The sequence below is a fragment of the Schizosaccharomyces japonicus genome (assembly GCF_000149845.2).
Source record: "Schizosaccharomyces japonicus yFS275 unplaced genomic scaffold supercont5.2, whole genome shotgun sequence".
Classification (NCBI taxonomy): Eukaryota; Fungi; Ascomycota; class Schizosaccharomycetes; order Schizosaccharomycetales; family Schizosaccharomycetaceae; genus Schizosaccharomyces; species Schizosaccharomyces japonicus.
This window is the reverse complement of record NW_011627861.1, coordinates 361,495-386,466: the sequence shown is the minus strand read 5'-3', so window position 1 is coordinate 386,466 and position 24,972 is coordinate 361,495. Positions and strand designations below refer to the sequence as shown.

Below are 24,972 nucleotides of genomic sequence, written 5' to 3'. Positions count from 1 at the left end.
TAATAATGATAACAATGTGAATAGCACTTCAAAGCCCCAACATGGGGAAATTTCCTAATCTTAACGAAGCCATTAGAGCGTAAATCTGTAGGGGAAAATGACTGGAGCAATACAAGTCCATACTAATTAAGATGGTTAGTAAAAAAAGCCCTTCTTCGGGTGATAATCTGCGTACCATATATAGTATGACAAGTCCAAGAACTGATCATCTTTACCCATACAGCAGCGTACGAGTAACCGATGCGTATAAATGTCTCATCCTTTGAGGATTCGTACATTCTCAATGTGTTCCAGTTTGTGAGCACGGAAGCGGTATAACATGCAGCCAAGAAAAATAAAATGTGAAAAAAGGAGTACCCGTAACCACCGGCATTTGAAGAGTTCAAATCGGAAGGAAGTAAATTTCTAAGCAGGTTAGCATATATTTCATGATTGGGCGGATGTCAACATGTGCGGATAGACGCATAACATACCCTTCCTCAACCGCTCTTTGCAGAATCTCTTGACGAGAAGGAAGTCCTTCGTTTTCTTCCCCGTCGTTGGAGAGATCATGCGAATCACTGTACAGGTGACGGTAATCATGCGAGTCGCTAGATGCACCAGGAGAGGCGGCACTCATAGTACTATAAAGAATAGCTACAAATGTGAAAATAGCACCGAGCACCTTGTTCACCTCACGCGTATCAAGAGAGTCTTCACTCCAAGGATTGCACTTGGTCTCAGATGGCTCATTCACGACAGCAGACATGATGAGATAGCATGTGTAGCAGGCCACCGTAGAAGCTTGCGCCAGACCGGATCGCGGATTGTGCTCCTGTACAAGCGGGTGCACAGCAACACAGGTGGAAATGATGCACAGAAAGACATTGATTGTATTCATCACTTGATTGAACACACACGACGACGAGCAAAACCATGCATACACAAATAGTGACATAGCGATCGCCGAGCCAAACAAACAAACAGTTGATCCAACAAGAATTACTTTAGAAGAGGAAGAATCCTCCTCCGCAATTCGATCGAGGCACTTTTCCGCCCACGAGTGCGCAAAGTCAACAAGCAACAGAAGGCCGTAAAGGATAAAAAAGGCTGAGGCAAAAATAGAGATGTAGTTTCCCCAAAACGTCAGAAACTGGTTCGGAAGAAAGAAGCTAACCACGACAAGAAAGAGCCAAGAAGCATACTTCAATGGCCACAGACCGTTTTGAATCTTGGTCAGCATCGACAACCGTGAGGCGGACATAGCCGTAAATACAGCAAGAAGCAAGTGAAAGCAAGACAAAGCAAATCCAAAGCGGTGAACGGCAAGGACACTGTAGCATTTGCCTTCGCTTTCACAATCAAAATTCAGGTACCCAAATGTCAATTTCGACAGCAATTTGTTGACTGAAGAGGACAGCATAAGCCATGATAGCAGAGAATTGAAGAGAAACAAGGCTGCATAACTCAATTTCGCCGCAAACGCGCTCTGAACCGAGTTTACAAGGCCAAAAAAGGTAGAAAGAGACAAACCGGCAAAAATACTGCCAACGCTCGCGATTCCAGAAGCAACCAAGCTCGGGAGCGAAAGTACTACACCCATGTTCAAAAAAAAAGTGCGTACGGCCGTCTAAATTTTAATGTTTTATAGAGCAATGAAACTTATACACCCAATCACGCCGAACGTCGAGTTATAGGGACCGTGAGAATCAACCGAGTTTATAGAAAATCAAATTCAGCGCAGAAACCAGCTCTGCACGTATAAATGGTCCGTCAATTCAGAAATAGTAAATGGTAACTGTTCAGGTTTACCCAGGCACAGTGTATCTCCTATCGACCTGTCGGTTCTCTATGACGTAGGCAAACCTTAATACCTAAATGCCGATACAGTGAGCACGTGCACGCGAGATCCTCATGTTCGCAAAAACAGAAATCCCATTCGGGGAATTAGGGACTGGCAGGGATGCAGTGAAAAAGTTGCGGGGCGTGACGTTACGATGAACAGCGGGGAGAAGGGATGAGCCCCTTCATTCTGGGGAGTTATGTCAGCTCGTAGTCGCGTACAGGAAAGCATACAGGGGAAGTATCAATGTCATATGCTGCATGATGTTCCCCTAGTCTGCAGACAACCTCGACCGAGGCCTGAAAGGAGGCATTGAAGAAGCGGACGGGGCGTACTCGTCAAAACGGCAATTATCTGATTGCGGAGCCGCGGCTGTGGGAACCTCTACGCAGCCTTCTCGTTCCCTTCCTTCACTTCCACCACCATTGGCTGCTTTCTTACTCATTCAACGAACCACGTGGAAGGAATTACGTACCCTCTTCGTCACACTACTCGCTCAGGGCAGTGGCTCGGAAATTTACCGATGCATTGCCCGCTTAGCAGTCCTGTGCCATAATTAGCGAGCGAGCTAGCCGCGGAACGCAGCACTGATTTCCGTAGCAGTAGTGGTGGAAGCGTCCGTGGTGCGACAAAAATGGCAAGTGATAGGACACTTTCCAAAAAAAACAGCATACAGTTCTTCATGTAGCGCAACCAAATGAACGTGTCGTAGATTAGCAGCTCATGCTGTATGTTCCTTTGTGGTTTTGCGATTCTTCCTTTTGCTGACATAATACATAATTCCTGTTTTAGCGCCTACGTCATCCCTCGTTACGATTACCCGAATACCCCACAAACAGGCTTTATTAGCTTCGACGTCAACCTTCTTTTCTCCTAACCAGAGCACATACCCAAACAAAGGCAAAGCTCTTACCAATTGCACTTTTATTAACGAATTCTTCAAGAACAGACGCGATCCACTGAACGAAGCTATGAAAAGTTGTTGTTAAGAAGTTTTACGCCCTGTCTGGAACGTTCTCTCGCGTTTTCTTCGTCTACTCAGCTCGACATTTTCTCGTTACACTTCCTTCCTTCGTATCTGATATCTTACACTGTTAATTAGGTTCGTTGCCGACACTTGCAATCTAACTTCTACGAATAAACACCGGTTCAACTCATACGTCAATCGAGTTCGTTTGTTTTCAGGTCTACAACATTGACCAAGTCATTGTCGACAGTTTTCTTGCGTAAGCCAAAGTCTTATCCTACCCACTGGTCCGTTTTCGCCTCCTTCGGTGTCCTCGTACGTCTATTTAACTGTTATCTTACTGGCAACCGTCACCTGTTACCTCTACTGCTACTGTTGTTGCTACTTATCCGTTGCTACTGACCGTGTCTCGACTGTCCTTTCTTACACCGTCAGTTCCCCTTTGTGTTTCCCGCAATAGGTTGTACAACGTGATCTCGTTTCGAAGCACGAGTTGCAACTAGTCCATCAGTAGTTCCACTACTCTAACCGACCGAGGTCCGTTCTGCTCGCTATAGTCACGAGCCGTGGTAACTCCGGCTGGCTGTTTTCCTTAAACACCCACCCCGCTCCCCACTACGAGTTTCTCCACGATCAGCTTTACCATCGGTACTGTCCAGCCCTACCCTGGATATTGCTCACTTCCAAATTAGATCTGCCACAGCTGCCGAGCCTTGGAATATTCTGGGACACGCCCCACCAACTGCCTCGTCGGTCCAGTGTCTGCCGGTTGGTATCTGATCAGCCGCTCATCGTGTCGATAATTCTTGATGTGTATCAGAGTATAATTGTTCTCTTCTGTCTGGCCAAGATACTCTTACCGTTCACGTATTTGTGACGAACCCACTTAACACACAAGGGTCCTGTTTTCTGCAATCAACACTTATCTATTTATGCTGCACTGACCCCGCAATTGTGGTTAGCGCTTTTTTGTGTCCTGCGTTTTTATTTCGTATTCGGTTTTTGACCTTGGACGTTCCCTGGTTGCACCCCCGACGCTCTTGTCAAGAGTTACTTTTGCAACAATTACATCAAAAAGCTGCTCAAGCTGCTCTCTTTTTTCACCCCTGCCTTTTCGTGCTGTGTGCCCTTTGCTTTTACACAAATTACTCCTGTCTCCATCCTATAAGAGACTTGCTGTTTTATTTTTTCCTATTTCTTCTTTAGAATTGCTCTTCACTCATCCATTATGACTGTTGTAGCAAGCACGTTTTCTCCCCCAAATTGCTACTCTGTCCACGATCGCCAATCGCTGTTGGCGCCGTACGTGGACAGCGTGTTCACAAACCATGTGTCTGCACTTCGGAAAAAGCTGCCTACCCCCTCCGTTGCCAGCACAGACACTAGTGTTGCGCCGTCGTGCATGTTGTACACATTGGACAGCGAGTACGAGGGACGGAGGAGTCTGAAAACTCACAGCTCCATGTCCTCTCTTTCCTGCGCCAGCAGCACTCGTCGTCCAAACGCTTCCCCTGCTGTGCTTCAGCTACTTCGAAGCACACAAATTCCCCTGCCCCGATTCTGTAAATCCCGCAAAAAGGGTCGTATAAGTAGGGAAACTAACCGCGAACGGCTGAAGTCTCGCTTGGATCGTGTATTGGAATCACAAAGCAATGCTCATACCAGCGCTACGAGCAACAATAACAACGACAACAATGCTGATCCTTACGGATTTCTGTTTGAGCCACCTCAGCCGCAGGGTATTCTTGACGCACAAGGACAAATCCCTTGCCCCGCACCGGAATTGAAGTGTCCTGGACTCGCTGCTGGCTCACCTGCCTCGAGCGCCGGATCGTCTCCTTCTTTCTCTGATGAGTCAGACGTCGAGAGTCCTTTCCTCTTTCGTTGCAAAGGCGAGGCTTCGGTAGTGGATGATTTGTCTGAGTCGGTGTTTTTTCCCGTTGGCAGTGCTCCGGTAGCCGGTACAGCTGCTGCAATGCTTCGCGAGTGTTTGTCTTCTCCAAGCCTGTCTACTTCCAGCTTGCCTCCCTTTGACCGTGTTCAGTTCCCGTTGCAGCGTCGCCGTCTGCGTGTTTTCACTAAGAAGCTTGTCGAAGAACATCCTCTTGCGAACGCAGAAGACGCTGCCTCTTCATATTCTGATTTAGAAAAGTCGTTCTCTTCCAGTAGCAGTAGCGGTAGTCGTTCGTTGGCAGATGATTCTGTGTCACTCCCTGTAAACGTCGTCAAGCCAGCCTCTGTGAATGCCGTTGAAGATGCCGCAGCTTCAGCTGGTGAAAAGAACCAGGCCTCCAAAACGAAACGATCGCCTATGGACCGCAATGCCTCTTTGCAAGCCAAGCTTAGCAGTTTTTCCAGCAAAATCGTTCGCCGTGTCTTTGGCCATTCTGGAAAACACTCGGATTCGGCGAATGCCACTTCAAAGGCCAAGTCTTCTGATGCCAACGTGAACGGCAATGAGGACCTTGTCAGTGCCATTCTGTGTTTCCAGGATGGATGGGTTGTTGAGGACTGTGCACCCGTATCTGGTCATTTGTTTTATCCTATGGAAGAGTGGAAGGAGAACACTGAGGTCCAACTTAGGCATCCAAGGTTGAATTCGTCTTTCATCAGGGTGATGGTTCTTGAGACCCAAATGCGTCGTGTTGGTAAACTTTCTTCTCAAGTGCAGGGTCGTGCAAAACTTATTCTCATGCCGAAACCGCCTTTCCAACCTCGATGTAGTCCCCTTAGGCACAACTGGTCTTCTCCATCTTCCTCTTCTTCTGGGGCGTTGAATTAAATCTGGTGTTTCTGCCAGCGTCCTATTTATTCTGCAGGCCTCTGAGAATGTGCTGTTACTGTTCACGTTTCTGATTTTATCTCTGTTCTTTTGCCTTTTCCGTTTACCTCTCTTTCTTCTATTTCCCTCCTTTAACTGTGTCAATACTCTTGGGTTGCTAGCTTTTGACAAGGTTGCAACGTTTCCCCTCCCCGACTCCCTTTTCTACTCCGATTATTACGTTCTTCACACTCCTGTTCTCACACACACACACACTTCATTCCTTTCCACTTTACTCCGTCGTTTTGCATATCAGGCATGTGTATACCCTTCGTGTTTTCAAGTGCTGCGGACGAAAGAGGGTTAGATAAACTTTGCAAAGGATGGCCGAACCGGCTTATCCATTTTGTCTACCATTCTTTTCTTCCGTTTGTGAGTGACACGCCTTCATGCTTCTCTGTGTTTTTATACTGCACAAACTCTTCGCTCTCTCCCTTCTCTTTACGTCCTCCCTCCATTTTACTCCTGATATGAGACGGCCTCTAATTCTCTGAGCCTGTTCACACAAATTTTGTTTCCTTTCCGTTCTTCCCTTGCATTACATTTTGTACATTTGGAACTGGTTGAAGCATTCGGCCAAGTGATATGTTTTCCATTATGAACAGGTCTCCACATACACCTAGAGGAATACAGAACTGTAAGTAAAACAGTTGCGTATTGCCTTGCTGTGTCACGGGTTTTAGTGTATCCAGTGCCAATTTGTCATAGTGCTGTGCTCTGCATTAACTCGTATGTATTTATCTTTGGACTTGCTGTTTTTATTACTAGACTAAAAATAAACATTTAAAAACACGTTTTCTATATTCCATCTTGTACATTCGTTCAACGGTTTGTAGTGAGGATGTTTCAAATACAACATTAACAGATAGTTGCGCTTTTAGAGTGAAGCCACCAGTGAATGAGACGTATGTATTGTTGAACTGATTTCGTTTGTCCATGTACTCCAATCTATTCTACTTTATCTGTACAAGCCTTTTGTTTACACTTCGACTAGGACCCCGTCGCTACCTGTACCAAATTCACCAGAACAAGAATCGCCCACAATTCAGTTGGAATTGGCTTCTCGCTGTTTAGAACAGTCTGTAAGACGGTTAATAAAACATTATTATGAATGATGAATCAGATAAAACCTCGGAAACTTCTGTATCGGAGACGTCCTCTAATACAACATGGGTTTTGTTCAGACAGAAAGTTGAAGAGCATTTTGCAAAGGTAGAACGTCTTCATGCTGTTCTGGGAACAGAAGGAGACAATTCTTCACTGTTCGAGTTGTTTTCGACGGCTATGAAGGCTCAGTTACACGAAATGGAGCAATATAAACAAACGTTGGAAGACGAGTGTCGGCAACATGTCGAGTCCATTGAATTTTTGGTAAATTCATTAAAGACACACAAATTAGAGGACAATTTAGAAATTACACCTCCTTTGTTGCAATGTGCAGGACGTTTGACCCAAATTGAAAATCAATACTTGGCCATGTACCAAGACAAGCTCACAGACATTAAGGGTATGTACAAGAAGCAAGTGAAGAACATTATTGTCTAACGCTTTAGAAATTTATGACAAACTGGAAGTTATTTGTACGCGACTCGGTTCAGAATTTGTTAAGCCAGACCTGGACAATTCTTTCCTTTCCGATGTATCCGACACGTTTACGGACTCCTTGCGTGTCCGACTTGAAGAAGCTGAAAAGGAAGTTATCTCACGTACCGAGTTTGTGCGTGTCCTTGAGTCTGAAGTTTTGCAACTGTGGACAGAATTTGGTACGGAGCTTGTTCCTGGCAGTGAATATGAAAAACTGTTTAAAAGACACCAAGATCCGCCTGAAGAAATCCCTGTAACCGAGAAGGTTATTGAAGAGCTCGTGATGTTAAAAGAAGAAGTGTCGAAAGAGCGGCAAACCCGACTTGAGAACATTCAAAGCATGAAACTAGAAGCTCAAAAGTTATGGACACGACTTGAGATTGATTTTTCTGAGTTTCAGGAACGTTTAAGTGATGAAAATAGATGTGATGATGAGACTGTTACGTTCTGGAAAGAACAGCTTGAAAAACTGTACGAGCTCAAATTGCGACATATTCCTGTCTTCATTGAGGATGCTCGGCATCGTATTGAGGATTTATGGGACACGTTGTGCTACAGTGAGGAGCAAAGACATCAGTTTTTGCCGGCATTTGAACCTGCGTTTACCGAGGAGTCCTTGGTATTGCACGAGCAATACCTCAAAGTTTTGGAAAACGAGGTTGCGGCAAACAAGCAGCTTCTCAACTTGGTACACCGATTTTTGACGTTGCAAGCTGAAAAACAAGAATTGGAAATCAGCGCCAATGATTCGTCCCGTCTCACACAACGCGGTCGTCGTGACCCTGGTCGTCTTTTACGCGAAGAGAAGATGCGGAAACGTATTCAACGTGATCTTCCAAAGACACAAAGTGCTTTAGTCACCGAATTACGCAAATGGGAACGCGATAACGGACGACAGTTTTTGGTGAATGGAGAGTCGTTGCTGGAAACGTTGCAAGATGCTATGCAACCCTCTGTTTACCGGGCAGCTGCCATCTCTGGACGTCCAAAACCATCTGTTCATACTACCAATTCAAGCCGGAGCAGCAACGAATCTGCCGGAACTCCACCTCAACAAAATAAGCAGTCTTCTTCTGTCTATTCCAATAGACGCAATAGTGGAACTTCAAAGCACACATTGAACACTCCCCGAACCCCAACTTCACCGTCCAAGACGTCGCACTCAACGAATCGTCGCTCCTTGAGTGCAGGCAAGCTACCAACCCCCAAGACCGGAGTTGGACGACGGACACCGTCGGCATCACAAGTGGATTTAAACAGCTCTGCATTACCCACTACCACTCGTTCTCGCAGTGCTACTCATGGATCTGCAACGTTGAGCCATGCCAATACATATACTCCTACACCGATGTCCATGAGCTCTTTCCGTACAAACCTTGCTGCGAAAACACGGCCGTTTGCGGTTCCTGCTTTGACAAAATCCACGACAACATCAAAGGACTCCGCTATACCCAGACCACACATGTCTCCCCAATCTAAACACGCGTCTCTATTAAAAAGTCCTCAACAATTACCCAACGACACGACAGTTCAGAGTGTGTCTGAACAATTCCGTCGTGCCGGCATTAAAGATTCACAGCTACCTAGTTATGTTCAAGATTCTTCTCCTATGAAACTTGACATCATGGTACCAAGCCCTAAAACCATGGCACCTCCAATTATGATGTCTGGAGTTTCTCCCTTGCGTAAGGAAAACTATTCTTTGCTGTCACCGAGTGAAAGGAACGAGCATGTTTCCAGCCAGCTTTTGGGCTTTGGAGAAATTCAAATGGAAGATGAATGGGGAGAGGAGGGTTATTAATGTTCAAGGTATCCGAGCATGTCTTATGTAACACTTCAGGTGACTTTCAACTCGTTGTCCAAAAGGATATGGAATAGTCTCACCCGTGTTGTCTGTGCTTGTGGTAAGGGCTCTCCTCTTCCTCCTCTTCGATATGCATTAAGAAAACGATTGAAATTAGAATGTGGTGGAATTAAACTCTTCGTCAAAGCTTGTACATTAATCTTTCTTGGTAGGACGAATGCTCATTAACAGGCACAGGAGCCAGATTCGTTCGTGTTGTTTAGCAGGCTAATAGAGCCTGTCAAATCACTTGCATAGTCCTCGTGACTACTATTTTCAAGAGCAGAACGAGCAATGGATTCAAAGGCTATTGAAACATTCGTACCGTCTTTGGCACTTGTTTCAAAGTGGGTCAAGTTGCCTCCTTGGTTCTTGCAATAACTCAGAGCATGATTAAGCGGAACTGTCCGCTTCGACGGGTCTTTATCGATTTGATTGCCAAGTATCACGAACGGAAACGCGTTGTTATTCAATGACGATGTTTGTTCAAGGAATTCTGAACGCCAGTTTTCGACAGACTCAAAACTTTTCGCGTTGTTAACGTCGTAAACGACAATACAGCAATCCGCTCCTCTATAGAAGGCCACTCCGAGACTCTGAAATCGTTCTTGTCCTGCAGTATCCCATAGCTGTTGAAGAGTTAAGTGTTAGCCACGTCAAAATCTCACTAAATAGCACAGAACTGCGTACCTGGAGTGTGATTGCTTCTCCGTCCACCTCTAACTCTTTTGTCAGAAAGTCTGCTCCTATGGTTGCCTTGTATTCTCTGCTAAATCTATGATTGACAAACTGCTCTGTTAGACAACACCGTTTCCCAGTACATGGACAATTACAAACCTGGTTCATTAAGGAAGTCTTACCGACTCCACTGTCGCCTAAAATGACTACTTTAAGCAAAGTTCTACGAGGCGATGTCATCGGTTTGGTCGAGGTAAACACTCAACTGTGTCTGAGTCAAGTAACTACAGGATACTGAGTTCCAACGAGCTACAACGTAAAGTTGTAAAAGTTCAAAACAAAAAACAGTATCAGCAAACTATTAAACGTTCAGCATCGCCTGCTGGGTGTCCAATCGGGTTACATATGCCGAGATGTTATTTATCACTGTGCTGTGGGCAATGTGAGTCATAATTATGTCTGAAAGGCATGTAACTACAAGGCAACATACGGGAAGCAGCTCGAGAAATATAGGTTTTGTCTTTGTTTATCTATCTCTAAGACACCATTGTTCAACGTCTCAACTTATCTAGCAAGGTTTCCATGCGTTCCATCGTCTCTGCCTTTCCCAGCAAATGGATTGTGTTTATTATTCCAGCTCCAGGTGTGTTTCCACAAACTGCAAAGCGTATAATAGCATACATGAATTTTGCAGGTATGTCTTCATGCGCTTTGCTGACGCGTTCTACGATGTGATGGATATTGTCTTCGTGCCACGTTGGTTCCCTATCCATACCCTCGATCATGTCACATAAAATATCAACTACAGATGCATGTGTTAGTTTCCAAATCGAGTTTGGTAAGAGCTTACCCGAAGTAAAGGGCTCCAAATTTCGTTTCCATTCTTCCAATTCTGAAGTACTCCACTGTGGTTTTTCAAAGACATAGCTCATTAGTCCGGGTAAGTTTTCGAGTTTACGTATGCGCTTCCGAAGCAGAAAAACCCATTTTGCAATGATCTCCAGATCACTATCCTTAACAGTATATTGTTTCTGAAGCAATGGAAGCGCTTCCTTGGCGAGCTCAAAACAACCAGCTTGTGTTTCTGCTTTGTGAGCTAGATGATGTTTGTTTAAAAATTCCAATTTCCCTAGGTCAACGGTGACGGAGCCTTTGGTGATTTCTTTTAACGAAAACAATCGGATCATGTCGTCCATTTGCAGGAAATCGCTTACTTTGCCCTTGCCCGACCAACCCATCAAAGCAACATGATTAAGCACGGCTTCTGGCATGAATCCGTCCGATAGCAAGTGTTGGACATGGGCATGGTTTTGACGTTTACTAAGTTTGGATCCATCTTTGTTGAACAAAAGTGGTAAATGTGCGAATTGGGGTGGCTTCCAGTCAAATGCTCGATACAGTTCCATATGTTTGTATGTGGAGGGGATCCATTCCGCTCCACGTATAACATGTGTGATGTGCATTTCGTGGTCGTCAACAACGTTGGCGAAGTGGTATGTCGGAAATCCATCCGACTTCATAATGACAAAGTCGTCATGAAAAGCAGTTGGCGTTGCTGTTGATCGTTTGGAAGACCCTGGTGACAAGCACCCGTAAACGCTATCATTAAAACTCGTCATTTTGTCTGGCATCTTAGCACGGATAACGTACGGTACGTTTTGGCCCCGAAGCTCTAGCACTTGTTCACTCGTCAACGACATGCAATGTCGATCATAAGAACCTGATGAACCAATTTTTCTAGCAATCGATTGCATTTTTTGGAGGCGTTCTGTTGAGCAGAAACAGCGATATGCGCGCCCTTGGTTTATAAGCTGCTCTGCGTATTTTTGATAAAGGGATAGTCGTTGAGATTGAATGTATGGACCGTATGGTCCATCTCTGTTGTTCCAAGATGTCTCATGGGAAGGTCCCTCGTCCCAATCGATGTGGAACCGTCGTAAAACCTGGTAGATTTCCTGTTCGCTGCCGGGAATCCTTCTTTTCTGATCTGTGTCTTCAATACGCAAGACAAAAAGACCACCATTCGACCGGGCAAACAAATAGTTGTATAGTGCAGTCCTCAAGGAGCCTAAATGCAACGACCCTGTTGGTGAAGGTGCAAATCTAGTCCGCACATTTGACGAGACATACCGGACAAAAGTTTGAAATTTAAGTGAGGAACATAAAGGATTGATCATGTATAATATAAAAGAGTTAAGTGAGGACGGGAATGATGTATTGTAAGTTTACAAGCGAGTGAGACTATAGCGTTTCAATATGTACAGCTTTAGAAAACGTCTGTACTTTTTCAGCAGAAACTCGTTCACATTCCTTGAGGTTTTCTTTAGCAATAAGCCAAGCCAGAGCTCCACGTCTTTTTCCTTTGCGTTTACAATACTACCTCCATGGTGTAGTTCCATCTATTGTTTTTGGTGGTGAGTTTCGAAGTAACACTAAAGGTAACATAACATTACCACCAAAAAACGTCCACGCATTTATTGTTTTTTTATGGCTTGGACATGAAAAGCCCATACACGTACGAAGAAGAAACGCAAGCTGGCTGTGCTTTTTTCCGCTAACAGAAATGGTTTGTCTCATTTTAATTGAGTGTAAATATGGTTCATGATGCTAATTTAATAGTTGCCTTTGACTTTGTTAAACGCTGCCCAAGGACGTCCAATCCTTGTAGAATTGAAGAACGGCGAGACTTTTAATGGACATCTTGAGAAATGTGATAATTATATGAATTTGACTCTTCAGGAAGTCATTCAAACCATGCCTGAAGGTGACAAATTCTTTCGGATGCCCGAGTGTTATATTCGTGGAAACAATGTAAGCAAAAACGCCGTTCTTAAGCAAAATATGTTCTTATATATCTTTATTGAAACTAACAATTCAACTTTAGATCAAATATCTTCGCGTTCAAGACGAATTGGTGGAGCAAGTGGCCAAGCAACAGAGTCAACATCGTGAAAACCGTTCCAATCGCTTCCGTGGTCGCGGTCGCGGCCGTGGAGGTTATGGAAACAACGGCGGCAGAAGAGGCGGTCATCGCCCTATGCAACACTAGACATTGTCGAGGTTTACCCGCTAGGCTGTGTTTACGAAAAATGAGGATTCACTGGAGTATTATGTGACAGTTTTAAGGAGATCGAGAGAACGTAATTTGGTTTCGTAGACATGTATTGGAGTGGGGAAGCATGTATTATCAGTTTTCAGTTTTGTTCCTCTACTTTTTCGTAATCAGATTTCGCATAAAATCAAAACTATTGCCATCTGGCTGGAGAATGACTTTTACACCTATGGGTCTTCCGTCCTCAGTAATGGGTTGAGCAATTAGTAGACCACAATCGGTTGTGATACCTTCGATGCGTGCGGGAACACCATTTTCCAGGTAAACTTTTTGGTTTGTGTGAAGCCAGTTTTTGTAGTACACGGGAAGAATAGTACTGAAGCCTTGATGGATTAACTGGTTGTAGTAGAGCTCGAAGTAATGGAAAAATAATGCCAAAAGCTTCTCTCGTCTCACCTTTTCCAGAGCTACGTGTCCTGCTTGTTTGGCAGTTTTGTTCCACTGGGACACGACAGCATTGAGAGAGGTTGTTGGGCCCGTATTGTCCACGTTGACACCACAACCAACGACGAGAAACAGTTCGTTATTTGAGTAGTTAGTTGTTACGATAACGCCTGAAAGCTTTTTGTACTGCTCGGATTTTGGGAGCTTCTCGTTGTCGGAAACTTGAACATAAACATCATTAGGCCATTTAATGAAGACAGGCAGTTTGTCGAAACCAGGTGCATAGCCATGTATACTCTCAACTACGGCCAACGAAACGAGGTATTGGATTAGGGCGACAGGTACGGTCGAAAACTGAGTGGACGAAATTCGAACAACGTAGGAAAAAGCAAGAATACCCGGAGGAGAAACAAACATGTTTTGCCCACGACCGCGGCCATTCAACTGGTGATCAGCACAAGCTGTAAAACCAGTAGGAAGAGTGCTTAAAAAGCCGGTATTTTGGTCAAGCAAGGATTGAGTGGACGTTGTCACAGGTGCATAAAGAAATGGTCTTCCGAAATCACAATCTCCCAAACATCTGTCATAGAGTTGATAGTCAAAGTGTTGTGAGAATAACTCTGTTGCTTTTGACGGGGTACAAGAGTGAATGGAAAGCATTGTTCGATCCTCCTCCTCATCGTTATTCAGCGTGCTAGCTTCGCCTGTAGTGATTTCAGCAGAGGCAGCTGCGTTAAAATGAAAGGTATAACGCTTATCCCTTAAAACATTACGGGACTCTTGTTCAAAAAGAACAGCCAAGTCTGGCAATGAGGAATGAAAGTCAGACGTGATAAGGTAATGGAGAGAAGGTTTCCATTGCTCAGAGTTGTAGTCTTCGTTAATTTTTATGTTTAGATCTTGTAGTAAGCAGCGAAGAAACTCAAGACGTAATGTCTCATCGCGTTTTTCGTGTCCTTCACATCCGTCTGTTTCGAACTCAGGATGAACGCCTGTCAGAATGACTCGTCCTCGACCAACATTCATTGAGATGACGCTTGCCTGTTCATTATTTTGTGACTCCGGGAGGTCATTGTAACGCGCCAAAATACGGACATTCTCATATTTATGTGCGTCGACAAACGAGCCGCCTCCGTTCCAATAAATCTTGACAATTCCATCAGTCGCTCCGGGAACAGAAAGATCTGGTGAAAGGGCGAGTGGAGCTGCCCTGGCGCCGCTTTCACTGTCATATACAAAACCAGGGTAAGTTGGACCCTTACAAGTTCCAGGGAAGAATGCGAGCTTTCTAGGGCCAACAACATTAAGTTTAGAGTCCTCCATGCGAAAGTCAACTTTTCCAGAAGCAAAATATCCCCCGGCACAGATTCCTAAGTAAGAGCCACCCCTTCGTACGAACTCCTTTACCTTTTGATATGTTTTTTCGGTAAAGTCTTTACAGTAACCCAAATCTCTTCCACCAGGAATGACAAGAAGAGCAGTACTGCTCGTCCAAGGTTCATTGTCAAGTGTTCTTACATCCACATAACGTAAAGCGTAATGCGGAACGACCATTCTAAGAAGACTTTGGTATGTCCTTGTCAAGGCAATTTTAGAAGTGCCAGTACCAGAGTAAATAAGGACATTCATTATGATAGTTGTAACAGTTTAACGATAGTATTGTGTTTAGAATAGGAAAACAGTGCCTTCTATGAGGAACTATTAACTCTTTTTTGAAATCAAAAATAGCGAAGCAAAAATCACTATTACCCGGTTAATTCACCCAAAACAGCAATTTTTTGAATTCAAAGATGAATCTGTGCCCAATAGTATTGTAAAAGGATGCACAACGGAACAATTGGGTATATAGGTTCTTGAAGAAAAGAAAGTCTAAGATTGGGGAACTAAAAGTCTGAGTGTTGAAATTTTGTATGCCTTAGAAATTAACGTATGGCGAATTGTATGACAAATAGATGATGCTTGTTAGTATGAAAAGACAGAAGATTGATAGTGCTGCAACTGATTATTTATTGAACTAGTGAGAGTGTTTAACATTGTTATATGATTACTAAGAGACACTGAGAGTTAAATTGCAATACAATAACCAACACTATGGTTCAATACATTTTGAACCCTAATAGCTGTATTGTATTTTGATATCGTACTAAACCTAACTAAATGTTACAATTTCCGATACTCACACAGCATGGCTATAGAAATGACAAGGGTGACCAGAAATAGGACATACTGACTAGCAAGATGAACATCGTTCTAAAGCCTGACTTGACATTTATCCGAGAATAATGATTATATAAACTTAGACGAACCAGTTAGTAAGTCACTTTACGTTGCAAGACGACCATCTTTAACCTTTGCCAAAAAAGAATTCGACTTCAACAACGTTCATCTACTCACGGCTATTTTGAAATTGACATATACATATACAGTCATCTAAAGACAGTAAAAGCGCTTTCAGGTGTGTCACGTCGACTGCAACTCTTCATTTGATAGACTGGTAGTTTTGTATAAGTCAATTTGTCTCAGGAAAATTAAGTCTTCCATACCATTTTCAGAACTTTTCATTTTTTCCTTCTCCATCGGCAACTGGGGAAAGCTTCTCAGAAATTTGTACGAAATGGCAATTCTTTCAAACCTGTTTGCCACAGCAAAATGTTCATTGCTAAATGCATCAAGAAGAGCTGTTTTCTCCGGTCTTAAGACGCCAAGTTATCATTTTTTGACAAACCCTGTATTTAAAGATTTTGCCAGACATTCATGGTTCAGCACAAGTACAATTAAGTGCAACGAAAACCAGGAAGCTATTCAGAATGAGAAGGAGTTGAAGGAATACCTTGTTGGTGAGGAAAATGGTGAAGAATTACCAGGTGTGCCTGAAGAGGGAACGAATTGGCAAACTTCCTTCGCTGGACTCTCAGAGAAACCATTCAGCAAAGAGATTAGTGATGTTTTGTTAACCCCTCTTTCCCTCCAGGACATTGAAATTAAACCAGATGGTATCCTTTACCTTCCAGAGATTAAATACAGACGCATATTAAACAGAGCTTTTGGACCTGGAGGATGGGGTCTGGCTCCCCGAGGTAAGACAACTGTTACCCCTAAATCTGTTTCTCGAGAATATGCTCTTGTTTGTCACGGCCGTTTAGTGTCCGTTGCTCGTGGTGAGCAGGTTTATTTCGATCCATCCAACATTCCTACCGCTACAGAAGGTTGTAAATCAAATGCTTTAATGAGATGCTGCAAGGATCTTGGTATTGCAAGTGAACTGTGGGATCCTCGTTTCATCCAAGCGTTTAAGAAACAGCATTGTAGCGAGGTTATGGTAGAGAACATTGCCACTCGTAAGAGACGCAAGCTTTGGCGTCGTAAAGAAGACCGTTTCTCATATCCTTATAAAGAGATGTAAGGCTGAAGGATCGGACAGCAACAGCAAATCGAGGCCTTGATAACATATTATAAGAACATAAAAAAAAAATATTATAGAAGCATGATCGTGTACATTCCTCATACAATGCAGTTAGATATTTAAATTGTTCGGGCGTGAAAAATATGGATTCGTGAAGACAATTCGGGAGGTTCGTAGCTTAAAAATAAAACATTCTCCACAAGTCGACTTAGTCCTTTTTTGAGTCTGAAGACTTGTCTGTAACTTCCTCTGCCGCTGGTAGTTTGCTAAGGAACGCGCGGATAATGTTCCAACCTTTAGTAATGAGTGAATCATCGCTTAACTTGCTTCCAACAGCACCAAGAAACTTATGAATCGGTGTTTTGTATTGAGTTAGGAAGGGTTTCAGATACTCTTCGTATATATATTCAGCACCCAGTGTTTTTGGATGCAGCAACCAAATCCATAACACTATTTTAATAGGTGTAAGAAACGGGATCCACCTTAAAACTGAACTAAATGAACGTTCAATAGCAGTGATACAACCATAAACACTCCAATATATAAGTAACTGTCTCTTCTCTTTCTCTAAACTTGGGTTAGTAAATAAAACCGAAATTGTGAAAGATTCTCCATATAAACAAGTCTGTATGTTAATATGGGATAGTCCTTATACCATATTTCTCCTGTTCAAGATCTTTTGATTGGAATGGGACCGGTATAAACCGTTTTGTCTTAGTCGGTAATTCAAGAAGCAGGAATGTCTTATAAACCGGAAACCCGACTCCAACAGCTGCACTGAAGGAAGAATTAGAACGAATTATGTAAAAAATATCTTAATTGTACCTTAGTAACTCTAAACCAGCGTTCAAAATCATCCCAATTCGCAATAATGTTAAGTGCTCTGTCAAGACCGGGCGGCGGCTATTTTACATGCATCTAAGACACTCAATAAATAGTAAGGCGAGATATTTTTACCGAACATAAACAGAGGCGATCCGTCTGTTTGTTCGAACTTTAACAATAAATCAATTAGAGAAATAAAAATTCTGATCACAAATCACAAGCGGCCATTTACTCGCACAAAAATTATAATTCTAGTCTATAATATTACAGTATTGAATAGTTACAGGACATTCAAATAGAATAGATAATCTTCATCAAAGAATAAAATAATGCGTAATCAATCTTGAACAACCTTAGCAGCCAGCACTGGCAATTCTCAAAAGTCTAAATGCGAAAAAATCATTAAACGAACATTACCAAAAACTACACCATCCAACGTAGCATTGACAGAGGTTTTCGTGATCCGTAGCCTGCTGAATAAGCTTGGCCACTTGATCTTTTACTGTAAGTTTTTGATGCAAATCAAAATCTCGACCAGTAAGCTTGTTAGAAACACGTTTCAGAACTTGGAGAGAACGTTGATTAAGGCCTTCGTTGTCGACATCTTGTTCAGCATCTTCTGCAGATGTAAACATCGACGAGCGTAATCTTCGTCCCCATGAACGCCCCTTTTCTTCTATTGAACTGGTCTGAACACGAGTCGAAGATGTTTCTGTAGCATCGTTAGGTCTTTTTGTCATAAGACGCCAGTTAATAAGAGGGTCGTATATGAACGCTTCGAGCACGGCCATCAACGATTCAGCGTTCGAACGAAGAACGTGCATAACATGTTCACAAGTGATTCGAAAACTTCCTTCAATTCCACTGACTTCCATGGCATTAATGAGCATTCTTGTTAACCGAAACGGGATTTTTTCGGGATACTTGTCTCGGAACATAGCAACCTCAAAACAATCTCCAAAATCAATGTGGACGATTTTGCCTGTAATTCGATCCATTAGCAGGTTGGACGGGTGCCTATCACCCAAACCAAGAATATAACCAACCATAGACATAACAGCAAGACTTCTTGTGTAATTCGTTCTACGATCAAGCCATACTTCTGAATTGCGTGAATTGAGCCACAAAACATGATACAAGTCTCGACCATCGGTGTTCTGTAGAGCATACTCAAAAACTTCTAGCTTTTGAAGAACAGTAAGACTGTCCAAATCCGGTGCCATTTGAAGCATGAGTCGATGTTCTTGATTTAGCAAAACGTTCTTACTTTCCCGATAATCTTTAATTAATTGATGAAGTGTATCGCTGTGAGGCACCCCAGCCTATTAAGCCAGAATTTGGTGATAATGGGATTACAGGATATCGATCGATTGAGAGTCTTCTTTTAAAAGTTTCGTTATCCATCGTCAGAAGAGTGTTACACAATCCAAATAATTGGATTACCCGCTCATCCTGACGAAGATCTTCATGTCCCTTGAGGGCGTATTGATATTCTCGACCATCACTTCCATGGATAGTAAGCCTCCGGGGACGTTGCTTTGAGGAGATAACTTTGAAGGTTGGACAAAACCGAGATATCCGAATTATGGGTTTATTGTGTTTGTAAGTTCCAGGCATCGCCAACTCAAGATCACGAGCCTCCAAAAGTTTAGGAGAAACATATTGTAATTCTATTTCGGTAATACGAGGAAGCTGTTTCTGGATTTTTTTAAAGACCTGATAGTATAAATCCCAGGCCTGGTTTAATTCCATCATATCGTTATTCTCCAAATAACGGAGCCAAAACTGTTTAGCTCGTTGCAAGTCATAACCAAACATAGAGGCAAATGAAATTTCTGAAAGTGTTTCAGGTCCTTTTTCGAGTACTTCGTGAATTGGTTTTAGCGTCTCTATCATCAACATTGGATCCCTTTCAGAGAAGAAAGCACGGGATGCATCCTCAAGTCCCTCATACCAGATTTCGTGCCACAGAATGGCTACGCGTATGAGCTCTCCGCTCACCAGCAAAGCTTGTCGGTATAATTCTCCACTATGAGCAAGCATACTCTCCATAATTGTTTGCGCCGAGTTTTTCCGGTGAACGTTTGTAGATTTAGCAGAAACGGTCAACGAGTAAACCAACGCCTGTGGATGGGCGCGCCCAATATCAGTAAGCAATTGATGAACAGACTTACGAACACGTGTACTGGGTGTATGTATACGTGCGATTAATTGAGGAATAACCTCAAGCCACATATCCATAGGTACAACCGAGAATCCTTCATTAATCGCAGTATCAACCTCCACTTTGTCGCCAAACCGAAACCAAAGATTAAGTAGGCGAAGAATGTCCTGTAACGAATTCTTTGGACTAAGTACTGAAGAGTTAAAGAAACCCTTTATTGCAGATATAATATTACTTTCGCATCCTGATGGAAAAAGAGCGGGCTTTGCTTGTTCATAGTATCCAACTACTTCAAAATTTGCCAAGGCCCAAGAATGCCATGCCTTATACCAAGACTTATCACATATAGTTGCATGATAATAGCAGTTGAGAATGTCATCGGCATTATTCACGCTTAAATCTTGATCAAGTAACTTTTTCCACTTGCCTTGCTTATTATAACAATGGGCAAGAAAGCTCAAATCGTCATTAGAGGTGTCTCTGATATTTAATAGTCCCAGGTCGTGTCTTTGTCCCATCGTCTCCTCGTCATATCCATATGTTTTAGCCAGATACGATGTGAAGTTGGATAGGTGATTCAAGGCTTCTTCTCTTTTTCCGTTTGCCCAAACACATTTTAGATATGCGTAAGCAATATGGGAATTATACATCTTTAGCTTTTCGAAATCAATGTTGTCCAAAGATGATTCACCGACCAGATGACTGAGACACTGAGAGGCCAAAGTCAATCGATCTGAACGTCGACACAAATTTACCAACTTGATCCACATCTCAGGCGATTCCTTTGGTCGTATAATGAGCGCTCTGATATTCAACACATGATGCCAAATATCCACATCATGCTGGCAACCATCCAATCGTTTCATCCATGTCCGCTTTAGAGAATTGAAAGAGACCTCATCGAATTCGGATTGTTTAACTTCAATTATCTCTTCCAATTCGGAAAGCATTTGTGATTTAACAATAATGGGATATGCACGGTTGTAACTTTCACCAATAATGGAAGCTAAATCTGTTACTAGAATATCCCGTAAACGTTCCATGTGCATAAAGGCCTTCTCGGTGTGGTTCGTATATACCGCATCAATAATCGAAAAAAACTCCTTGTCTTGTGGTTCTCGATCCATCGCACCAACATATTTATTGATAAGTCCCCATTGACCAAGTCCCCAGGCAGCGGCGGCCGCCAAGGGAGCCAATGATTCGCGCTGTTCTTGTTTAGCATCTTTCCAGGATGTTTGAGCCAAGTCTGAAAGTTGGTCCCATTCACCAAGGGCTTGATAACAACGAAGTTTACCCAACGTTGTTTCAAAATTTGAGTTTTCTTCAGACTCGCGTTTGGTGTATGCTGCCAATGCATCATCCCAACGATGTAGTTTTTCATACCAAGTCTCACGAAGTTCAAGCTTATTGTTTTGTTTCGCATATCGTAACATACCGATAGCCGCATCTGGCTGTTGTAGGCAGTTATTAATTGTAATTAGCGTTTCAATAGTGTTGATACTCACTTCTGAAGATAGCTCCTCAATGAATTGCAGCTCTTTGTAATGTAAAGCCTTTGCATAAAAGTTACAACGGGAAGCATGTCCGCTAAGAACAGATGGTGATATAGGTAACGCGTGGCATTCACGTTCCATATATTCTGCAAGGTTTAGCAACGTCTGAAGAATTTCTGTAGGCAAATTTGGAGCGTTCATCGCAGTTTCCATTGATTTCACCAGACTTCTGCGATTAGATTCGCTGAGCTCATTCCAGCACGAAAGAAATGCGACATTAAACAAGTCTCTCGATAATGGATGATAAACACCGGCCAAACTAGAACATGCTCTTAAGGCATGCGAGGGAGATTCCTTCAGAAGCTCAACACTAAGTCGACGGATCCACTCTTGCCAATCATCTCGAGTTAATTTTTGGGATGTTTCCCAAGCAGCCCGTAAACAACCTTGATCAACCGGAAGCTTAGCAATATTTTCATCCAAGGTACGACTCTGCTGTGCCGCGATTTCGTCCGCAGTACGTTGTACCATTAAATCTTTTGGTAACGGTTCACCTTTGAGCAATCGAGAGACGAGTAAATCATATGCTGCATGCTGAACTTTTTGATGTGAGAGAGCTTTGTTAACCGTAGGAATGAAAATAGCGTAGTCATAACCCAATTGGGTGACAAATGCGCATAGCGTATCCATTGTAGCCATTTTCATTTCCTGGTTCCCCTTTGAAAGTATCCTGACCAAAGGATGAATAACACGGGAGGCATGATCTGAAAAATTTACTGTCTGGAGCAAATCAGCTATGCACTTAATTGCACTTTTTCTTAACGCAAGAGGAACTGTTTCCCTTTCAAAGGTTCGAACAACTACAGGAAGTACCAGATGCATATACTCCTCAATACTCGTCTGAAAAACAACAAATGCATGGAGAACTTTGTGTGCACAAACCCGAGTGGGTGTAGTATCGGTGTCAAAGACCGTAAGCATATAAGAGAGAATTTGAGGTAAATAGAATTTAAACTCATCGGCCAGAGCCTCAGCAATAGCTTCGATGAGATTGAGAATAACGACTAAAAGAGAGGAGCCACCATCCCAAAACACTTTTGCAACGTTAAACATATTAGAAACATAATCACGAATTTTTGGTCCAACTATCGTTGTAAGAGTAGCTAACTGCTGGAAATACAGTTCACTAGATGAAGGAGATAAAGATTGCATTACATGCAGATAGGTAGGAATGACTTGGGGCAGAAAAACGAACGACTTGGAGCCAACATGGGAACATATATGCATAACGGCTTGAACGACTGATGAATGATGCATAGATAAGGATGGATCTTTTAGAATAACCATGAGAACTGAGACGGAAACAGAGGCATAAAATTCCAGCGTGCCTGACTGGGTAAACGGGTTTAGCAGCGTAGACTCTGAAGTACTCCCACGAGAACTGAAAACTTCCTCCTCTTCCTGACTCCACATAGACAAGTATTTGTAAGGATCAAGGGCTCCCAAGACACCGATGGTCCTGAGAACCTCTCGTCTTATAGGTGCGGGTTGTTCGGATCGCAAAATGTCAATAAGTAAACTTAAAAGGGAAGGATAGTCAAGATAAGGTTGTATCACATAGCCCGAACCACCACAAAACTGTCGTAAAGCCTTCAGCGCGGAAAGCCTTTTCACTACTGAGTTCTGGTCTTGCAGTGTTTGAAGAATCAAGCTCATGTACGACTTGCGAACAGAGTTTGAAATATCCTCACCTGCAACGTAGGCCAGTTCACCCAATGCAGAAATTACGGCTGATGACACACTGGGACTCTGATCCCTTGCCTTAGGTAATAGAGCTTGTGTTATCGAGTGTATGTAGGGTTTAATCAACTTTTTAGCAGTGGACACTAAAAGCCGTAGGAGTCGTGCACTCTCTTCTTTGTGCCTACTATTTCCCGAATACTCGAGATCAGAAAGTAATTGAATAATGGTTTTCCGGAGCGAGGGCATAACGTGAGCAGGATTATAATGAGCTAAACGACCAATGATGACGATAGCAATCTCCCGGATATTAAATAGTTCATCGTTTAAGGCGATAAATAGGCAACGGATATTCTCTGGTTGAGCCAGATGTCTGTCAAATCTTTCATCAAGAAGTGATAAAACCGTTTGTCTAATTCTCGGGTTGGCATCTGCAATCGCCAATGTCAACAACTTTTCCAGTACCTCTGCAACGGATTCAATGGCAAGTGGTGTTGTCTTCAGACAAATAGGATCCTCACCAAAAACTTGGCAACAGGTCCGAGCAGCTGCCACGCGAACATCGGCATTGTCGTTCTCAAGGTACGGCAAAACAGACTCTTGTACAAAACTAACCAAGGAGTAACCTTCAAAATTGAAAGACCCCAGAATCTCTAATGCAATAATAATTTGACGTGAACCTTGAGTTGTGTCAACGGGCTGATGGAGAGATATATAATCAGCAGCGCAGGGAGTGTATGCATCATCTGGCCGAATTTCAAATTCTTTTCCTGTTAGTATTTGACTAACCATATTCAGCAACCGTTCTTGAATAGGTGCTAGAAGGGGAGGAATATTGGCAGCCATTTTTTCAAGTGCATCACGCAAATGCTCACTTATTTCACAAGAGAAGATTAATCCCAGCAAGCTACGCGAGTCTTCAAAAAGCTCGAGCTTGACAGCCGCGGCCAATTGACCAATGCACTCAAAAATCACTTTTTCATAAGAGGTCTTCCCCCGAACTTTGGCTGTAAGAGTCTTTTTAATGAGCTGAAGGGTTGTTTGTAGGTAGGGCACGATAGCCTCACCTACAGCAAGGGCAATTCGACCGATAGCACTAAACGCTTGCTCTTTGTCCCGGTCCTTTTTAATTTGCTGCAGCAAGAAAACCATGAATTGGTCCAAGTAGCGAATACGGAATTGTGTTGGGTTGTATTCTGCTAAAGTTGGTATAAGCAGTAGAAGGGTACGATTGATGGTACCATCGCGATGTTCCCTCAACTTGAGCACAAGCTCACAGAAGTTTTGGTAGTGTCCGCTGATGAATGAGCCCGACTTTTCAAATAGTTCTTTGTACGCCAGTAAACTTCCATGCAGCTGTTCGACAGAGGCCTGCTTCAGTCCATATTCAGCTTGCATGAGAACCTTACTGAAACATTGTAGCTGGACCTTTGCTTCACGTTGACAGACAACATCCAGTGTCGCACCCAAAGCATCGGCAGCTGTTTCGCGAATTACTGGTTTTGGGTCCCGAAGAGCAGCCCAAAGATTCGGAAAGATGTCGGAGACGTAAACGTAGACCAGTGTAGGTGAATGAATCGCCAGTTCACGAAGAACGAGTACAGCAGCCATTCGTTTAGGCTCGTTGCGATCTCCTTGAAGCCATTCAAAGGCACGTTGGACTTCAAACTCCACAAAGTCGGCCGCAATTGTGCCTCCAGTCGCTGCTAAATTACCGAGAACCTGTGCACAAACTTCCATCGAATGGAAGTTTGTGTTTGGTAGTGTCATCCGCAGATAGTTTGCATATCTAGTCAGGTTTGTGACATCTCCTTCACTCTCTACTTCTATAAGCTTTCCAATTGCAATAATTCCACCCAGCCGTTCATGAGAGTCATGACTGTGAATCAGTTCAAAGATTCGTCGGTTAATGTCATTGCTGAAACGCGATAATGATTCTCCAGAGAGCTCTTTCGTCGAGCTAGTTACATATTCCTTCAGTTTTTCAGCCGCTAACAGTTGAATCTCTTCATTTTTACTTTTTAAATCAATAAAAAAAGCCATGAACTGTTCTTAGAGACGAGTTTTAGAACTCCTCCTCACAGTTCATTCATTAGAGGCGTACAAGCAAAAGCCGCAAAAACATAAAGTTCC

General features: G+C 43.1%; 10 protein-coding genes across 10 annotated transcripts; 4 read left to right on the top strand and 6 right to left on the bottom strand.

Annotated features, from left to right (window-relative positions):
- Window positions 1-72: 72 nt before the first annotated feature.
- SJAG_03076 (sphingolipid biosynthesis protein) lies at window positions 73-1,582 on the bottom strand (the record flags this gene model as incomplete). Its single annotated transcript, XM_002174207.1, has 3 exons — window positions 73-122; window positions 176-405; window positions 474-1,582. 3 exons carry the CDS (start codon window positions 1,580-1,582, stop codon window positions 73-75), a joined length of 1,389 nt encoding a protein of 462 aa, XP_002174243.1.
- Window positions 1,583-4,017: 2,435 nt separating this feature from the next.
- SJAG_03074 (hypothetical protein) lies at window positions 4,018-5,571 on the top strand (the record flags this gene model as incomplete). Its single annotated transcript, XM_002174206.1, has 2 exons — window positions 4,018-4,755; window positions 4,834-5,571. The coding sequence occupies 2 exons, from the start codon at window positions 4,018-4,020 to the stop codon at window positions 5,569-5,571; spliced, it is 1,476 nt and encodes a 491-aa protein (XP_002174242.1).
- Window positions 5,572-6,503: 932 nt separating this feature from the next.
- Window positions 6,504-11,925, top strand: SJAG_03073 (antiparallel microtubule cross-linking factor Ase1). Its single transcript, XM_002174205.2, has 2 exons — window positions 6,504-7,117; window positions 7,164-11,925. The coding sequence occupies exons 1-2, from the start codon at window positions 6,718-6,720 to the stop codon at window positions 8,993-8,995; spliced, it is 2,232 nt and encodes a 743-aa protein (XP_002174241.1). The 5' UTR covers window positions 6,504-6,717; the 3' UTR covers window positions 8,996-11,925.
- SJAG_03072 (GTPase Ypt71) lies at window positions 8,658-10,142 on the bottom strand. Its single transcript, XM_002174204.2, has 3 exons — window positions 9,875-10,142; window positions 9,728-9,826; window positions 8,658-9,666 (listed from the first exon to the last, which is right to left on the bottom strand). The coding sequence occupies exons 1-3, from the start codon at window positions 9,953-9,955 to the stop codon at window positions 9,223-9,225; spliced, it is 624 nt and encodes a 207-aa protein (XP_002174240.2). The 5' UTR covers window positions 9,956-10,142; the 3' UTR covers window positions 8,658-9,222.
- Window positions 10,089-12,057, bottom strand: SJAG_03071 (glutamyl-tRNA synthetase). The gene is made up of 2 exons (XM_002174203.2): window positions 10,566-12,057; window positions 10,089-10,517 (listed from the first exon to the last, which is right to left on the bottom strand). Exons 1-2 carry the CDS (start codon window positions 11,890-11,892, stop codon window positions 10,267-10,269), a joined length of 1,578 nt encoding a protein of 525 aa, XP_002174239.1. The 5' UTR covers window positions 11,893-12,057; the 3' UTR covers window positions 10,089-10,266.
- A 103-nt stretch (window positions 12,058-12,160) lies between these two features.
- Window positions 12,161-13,156, top strand: SJAG_03070 (U6 snRNP-associated protein Lsm4). Its single transcript, XM_002174202.2, has 3 exons — window positions 12,161-12,281; window positions 12,335-12,526; window positions 12,600-13,156. The coding sequence occupies exons 1-3, from the start codon at window positions 12,279-12,281 to the stop codon at window positions 12,762-12,764; spliced, it is 360 nt and encodes a 119-aa protein (XP_002174238.1). The 5' UTR covers window positions 12,161-12,278; the 3' UTR covers window positions 12,765-13,156.
- Window positions 12,519-15,219, bottom strand: SJAG_03069 (biotin-protein ligase). Its single transcript, XM_002174201.2, has one exon. The coding sequence runs from the start codon at window positions 14,838-14,840 to the stop codon at window positions 12,924-12,926; it is 1,917 nt and encodes a 638-aa protein (XP_002174237.1). The 5' UTR covers window positions 14,841-15,219; the 3' UTR covers window positions 12,519-12,923.
- Window positions 15,023-16,781, top strand: SJAG_03068 (DNA repair protein). The gene has a single exon (XM_002174200.2). The coding sequence runs from the start codon at window positions 15,826-15,828 to the stop codon at window positions 16,612-16,614; it is 789 nt and encodes a 262-aa protein (XP_002174236.1). The 5' UTR covers window positions 15,023-15,825; the 3' UTR covers window positions 16,615-16,781.
- On the bottom strand, window positions 15,164-17,696 carry SJAG_05289 (HVA22/TB2/DP1 family protein). Its single transcript, XM_002174199.2, has 3 exons — window positions 17,440-17,696; window positions 17,270-17,391; window positions 15,164-17,181 (listed from the first exon to the last, which is right to left on the bottom strand). The coding sequence occupies exons 1-3, from the start codon at window positions 17,469-17,471 to the stop codon at window positions 16,823-16,825; spliced, it is 513 nt and encodes a 170-aa protein (XP_002174235.1). The 5' UTR covers window positions 17,472-17,696; the 3' UTR covers window positions 15,164-16,822.
- A 156-nt stretch (window positions 17,697-17,852) lies between these two features.
- Window positions 17,853-24,882, bottom strand: SJAG_03067 (phosphatidylinositol kinase Tor1; the record flags this gene model as incomplete). The annotated part of the gene is made up of 2 exons (XM_002174198.2): window positions 17,853-18,718; window positions 18,756-24,882. 2 exons carry the CDS (start codon window positions 24,880-24,882, stop codon window positions 17,853-17,855), a joined length of 6,993 nt encoding a protein of 2,330 aa, XP_002174234.2.
- Window positions 24,883-24,972: the final 90 nt, after the last annotated feature.

Coding starts and splice junctions, on each gene's coding strand:
- SJAG_05289 (XM_002174199.2), bottom strand. CDS start 17,471: ATGATTTTGAACGCTGGTTTAGAGTTACTAAG. Junction 17,392..17,439: donor GCTGGTTTAGAGTTACTAAG/GTACAATTAAGA, acceptor TTCTTCCTTCAG/TGCAGCTGTTGGAGTCGGGT. Junction 17,182..17,269: donor TCTTGAACAGGAGAAATATG/GTATAAGGACTA, acceptor ACCCAAGTTTAG/AGAAAGAGAAGAGACAGTTA.
- SJAG_03068 (XM_002174200.2), top strand. CDS start 15,826: ATGGCAATTCTTTCAAACCTGTTTGCCACAGCAAAATGTTCATTGCTA.
- SJAG_03069 (XM_002174201.2), bottom strand. CDS start 14,840: ATGAATGTCCTTATTTACTCTGGTACTGGCACTTCTAAAATTGCCTTG.
- SJAG_03073 (XM_002174205.2), top strand. CDS start 6,718: ATGAATGATGAATCAGATAAAACCTCGGAAACTTCTGTATCGGAGACG. Junction 7,118..7,163: donor CAAGCTCACAGACATTAAGG/GTATGTACAAGA, acceptor CTAACGCTTTAG/AAATTTATGACAAACTGGAA.
- SJAG_03071 (XM_002174203.2), bottom strand. CDS start 11,892: ATGATCAATCCTTTATGTTCCTCACTTAAATTTCAAACTTTTGTCCGG. Junction 10,518..10,565: donor TTTGGAGCCCTTTACTTCGG/GTAAGCTCTTAC, acceptor ATGCATCTGTAG/TTGATATTTTATGTGACATG.
- SJAG_03070 (XM_002174202.2), top strand. Junction 12,527..12,599: donor GTTATATTCGTGGAAACAAT/GTAAGCAAAAAC, acceptor ATTCAACTTTAG/ATCAAATATCTTCGCGTTCA.
- SJAG_03072 (XM_002174204.2), bottom strand. CDS start 9,955: ATGACATCGCCTCGTAGAACTTTGCTTAAAGTAGTCATTTTAGGCGAC. Junction 9,827..9,874: donor AGACTTCCTTAATGAACCAG/GTTTGTAATTGT, acceptor CTAACAGAGCAG/TTTGTCAATCATAGATTTAG. Junction 9,667..9,727: donor GAGAAGCAATCACACTCCAG/GTACGCAGTTCT, acceptor ACTCTTCAACAG/CTATGGGATACTGCAGGACA.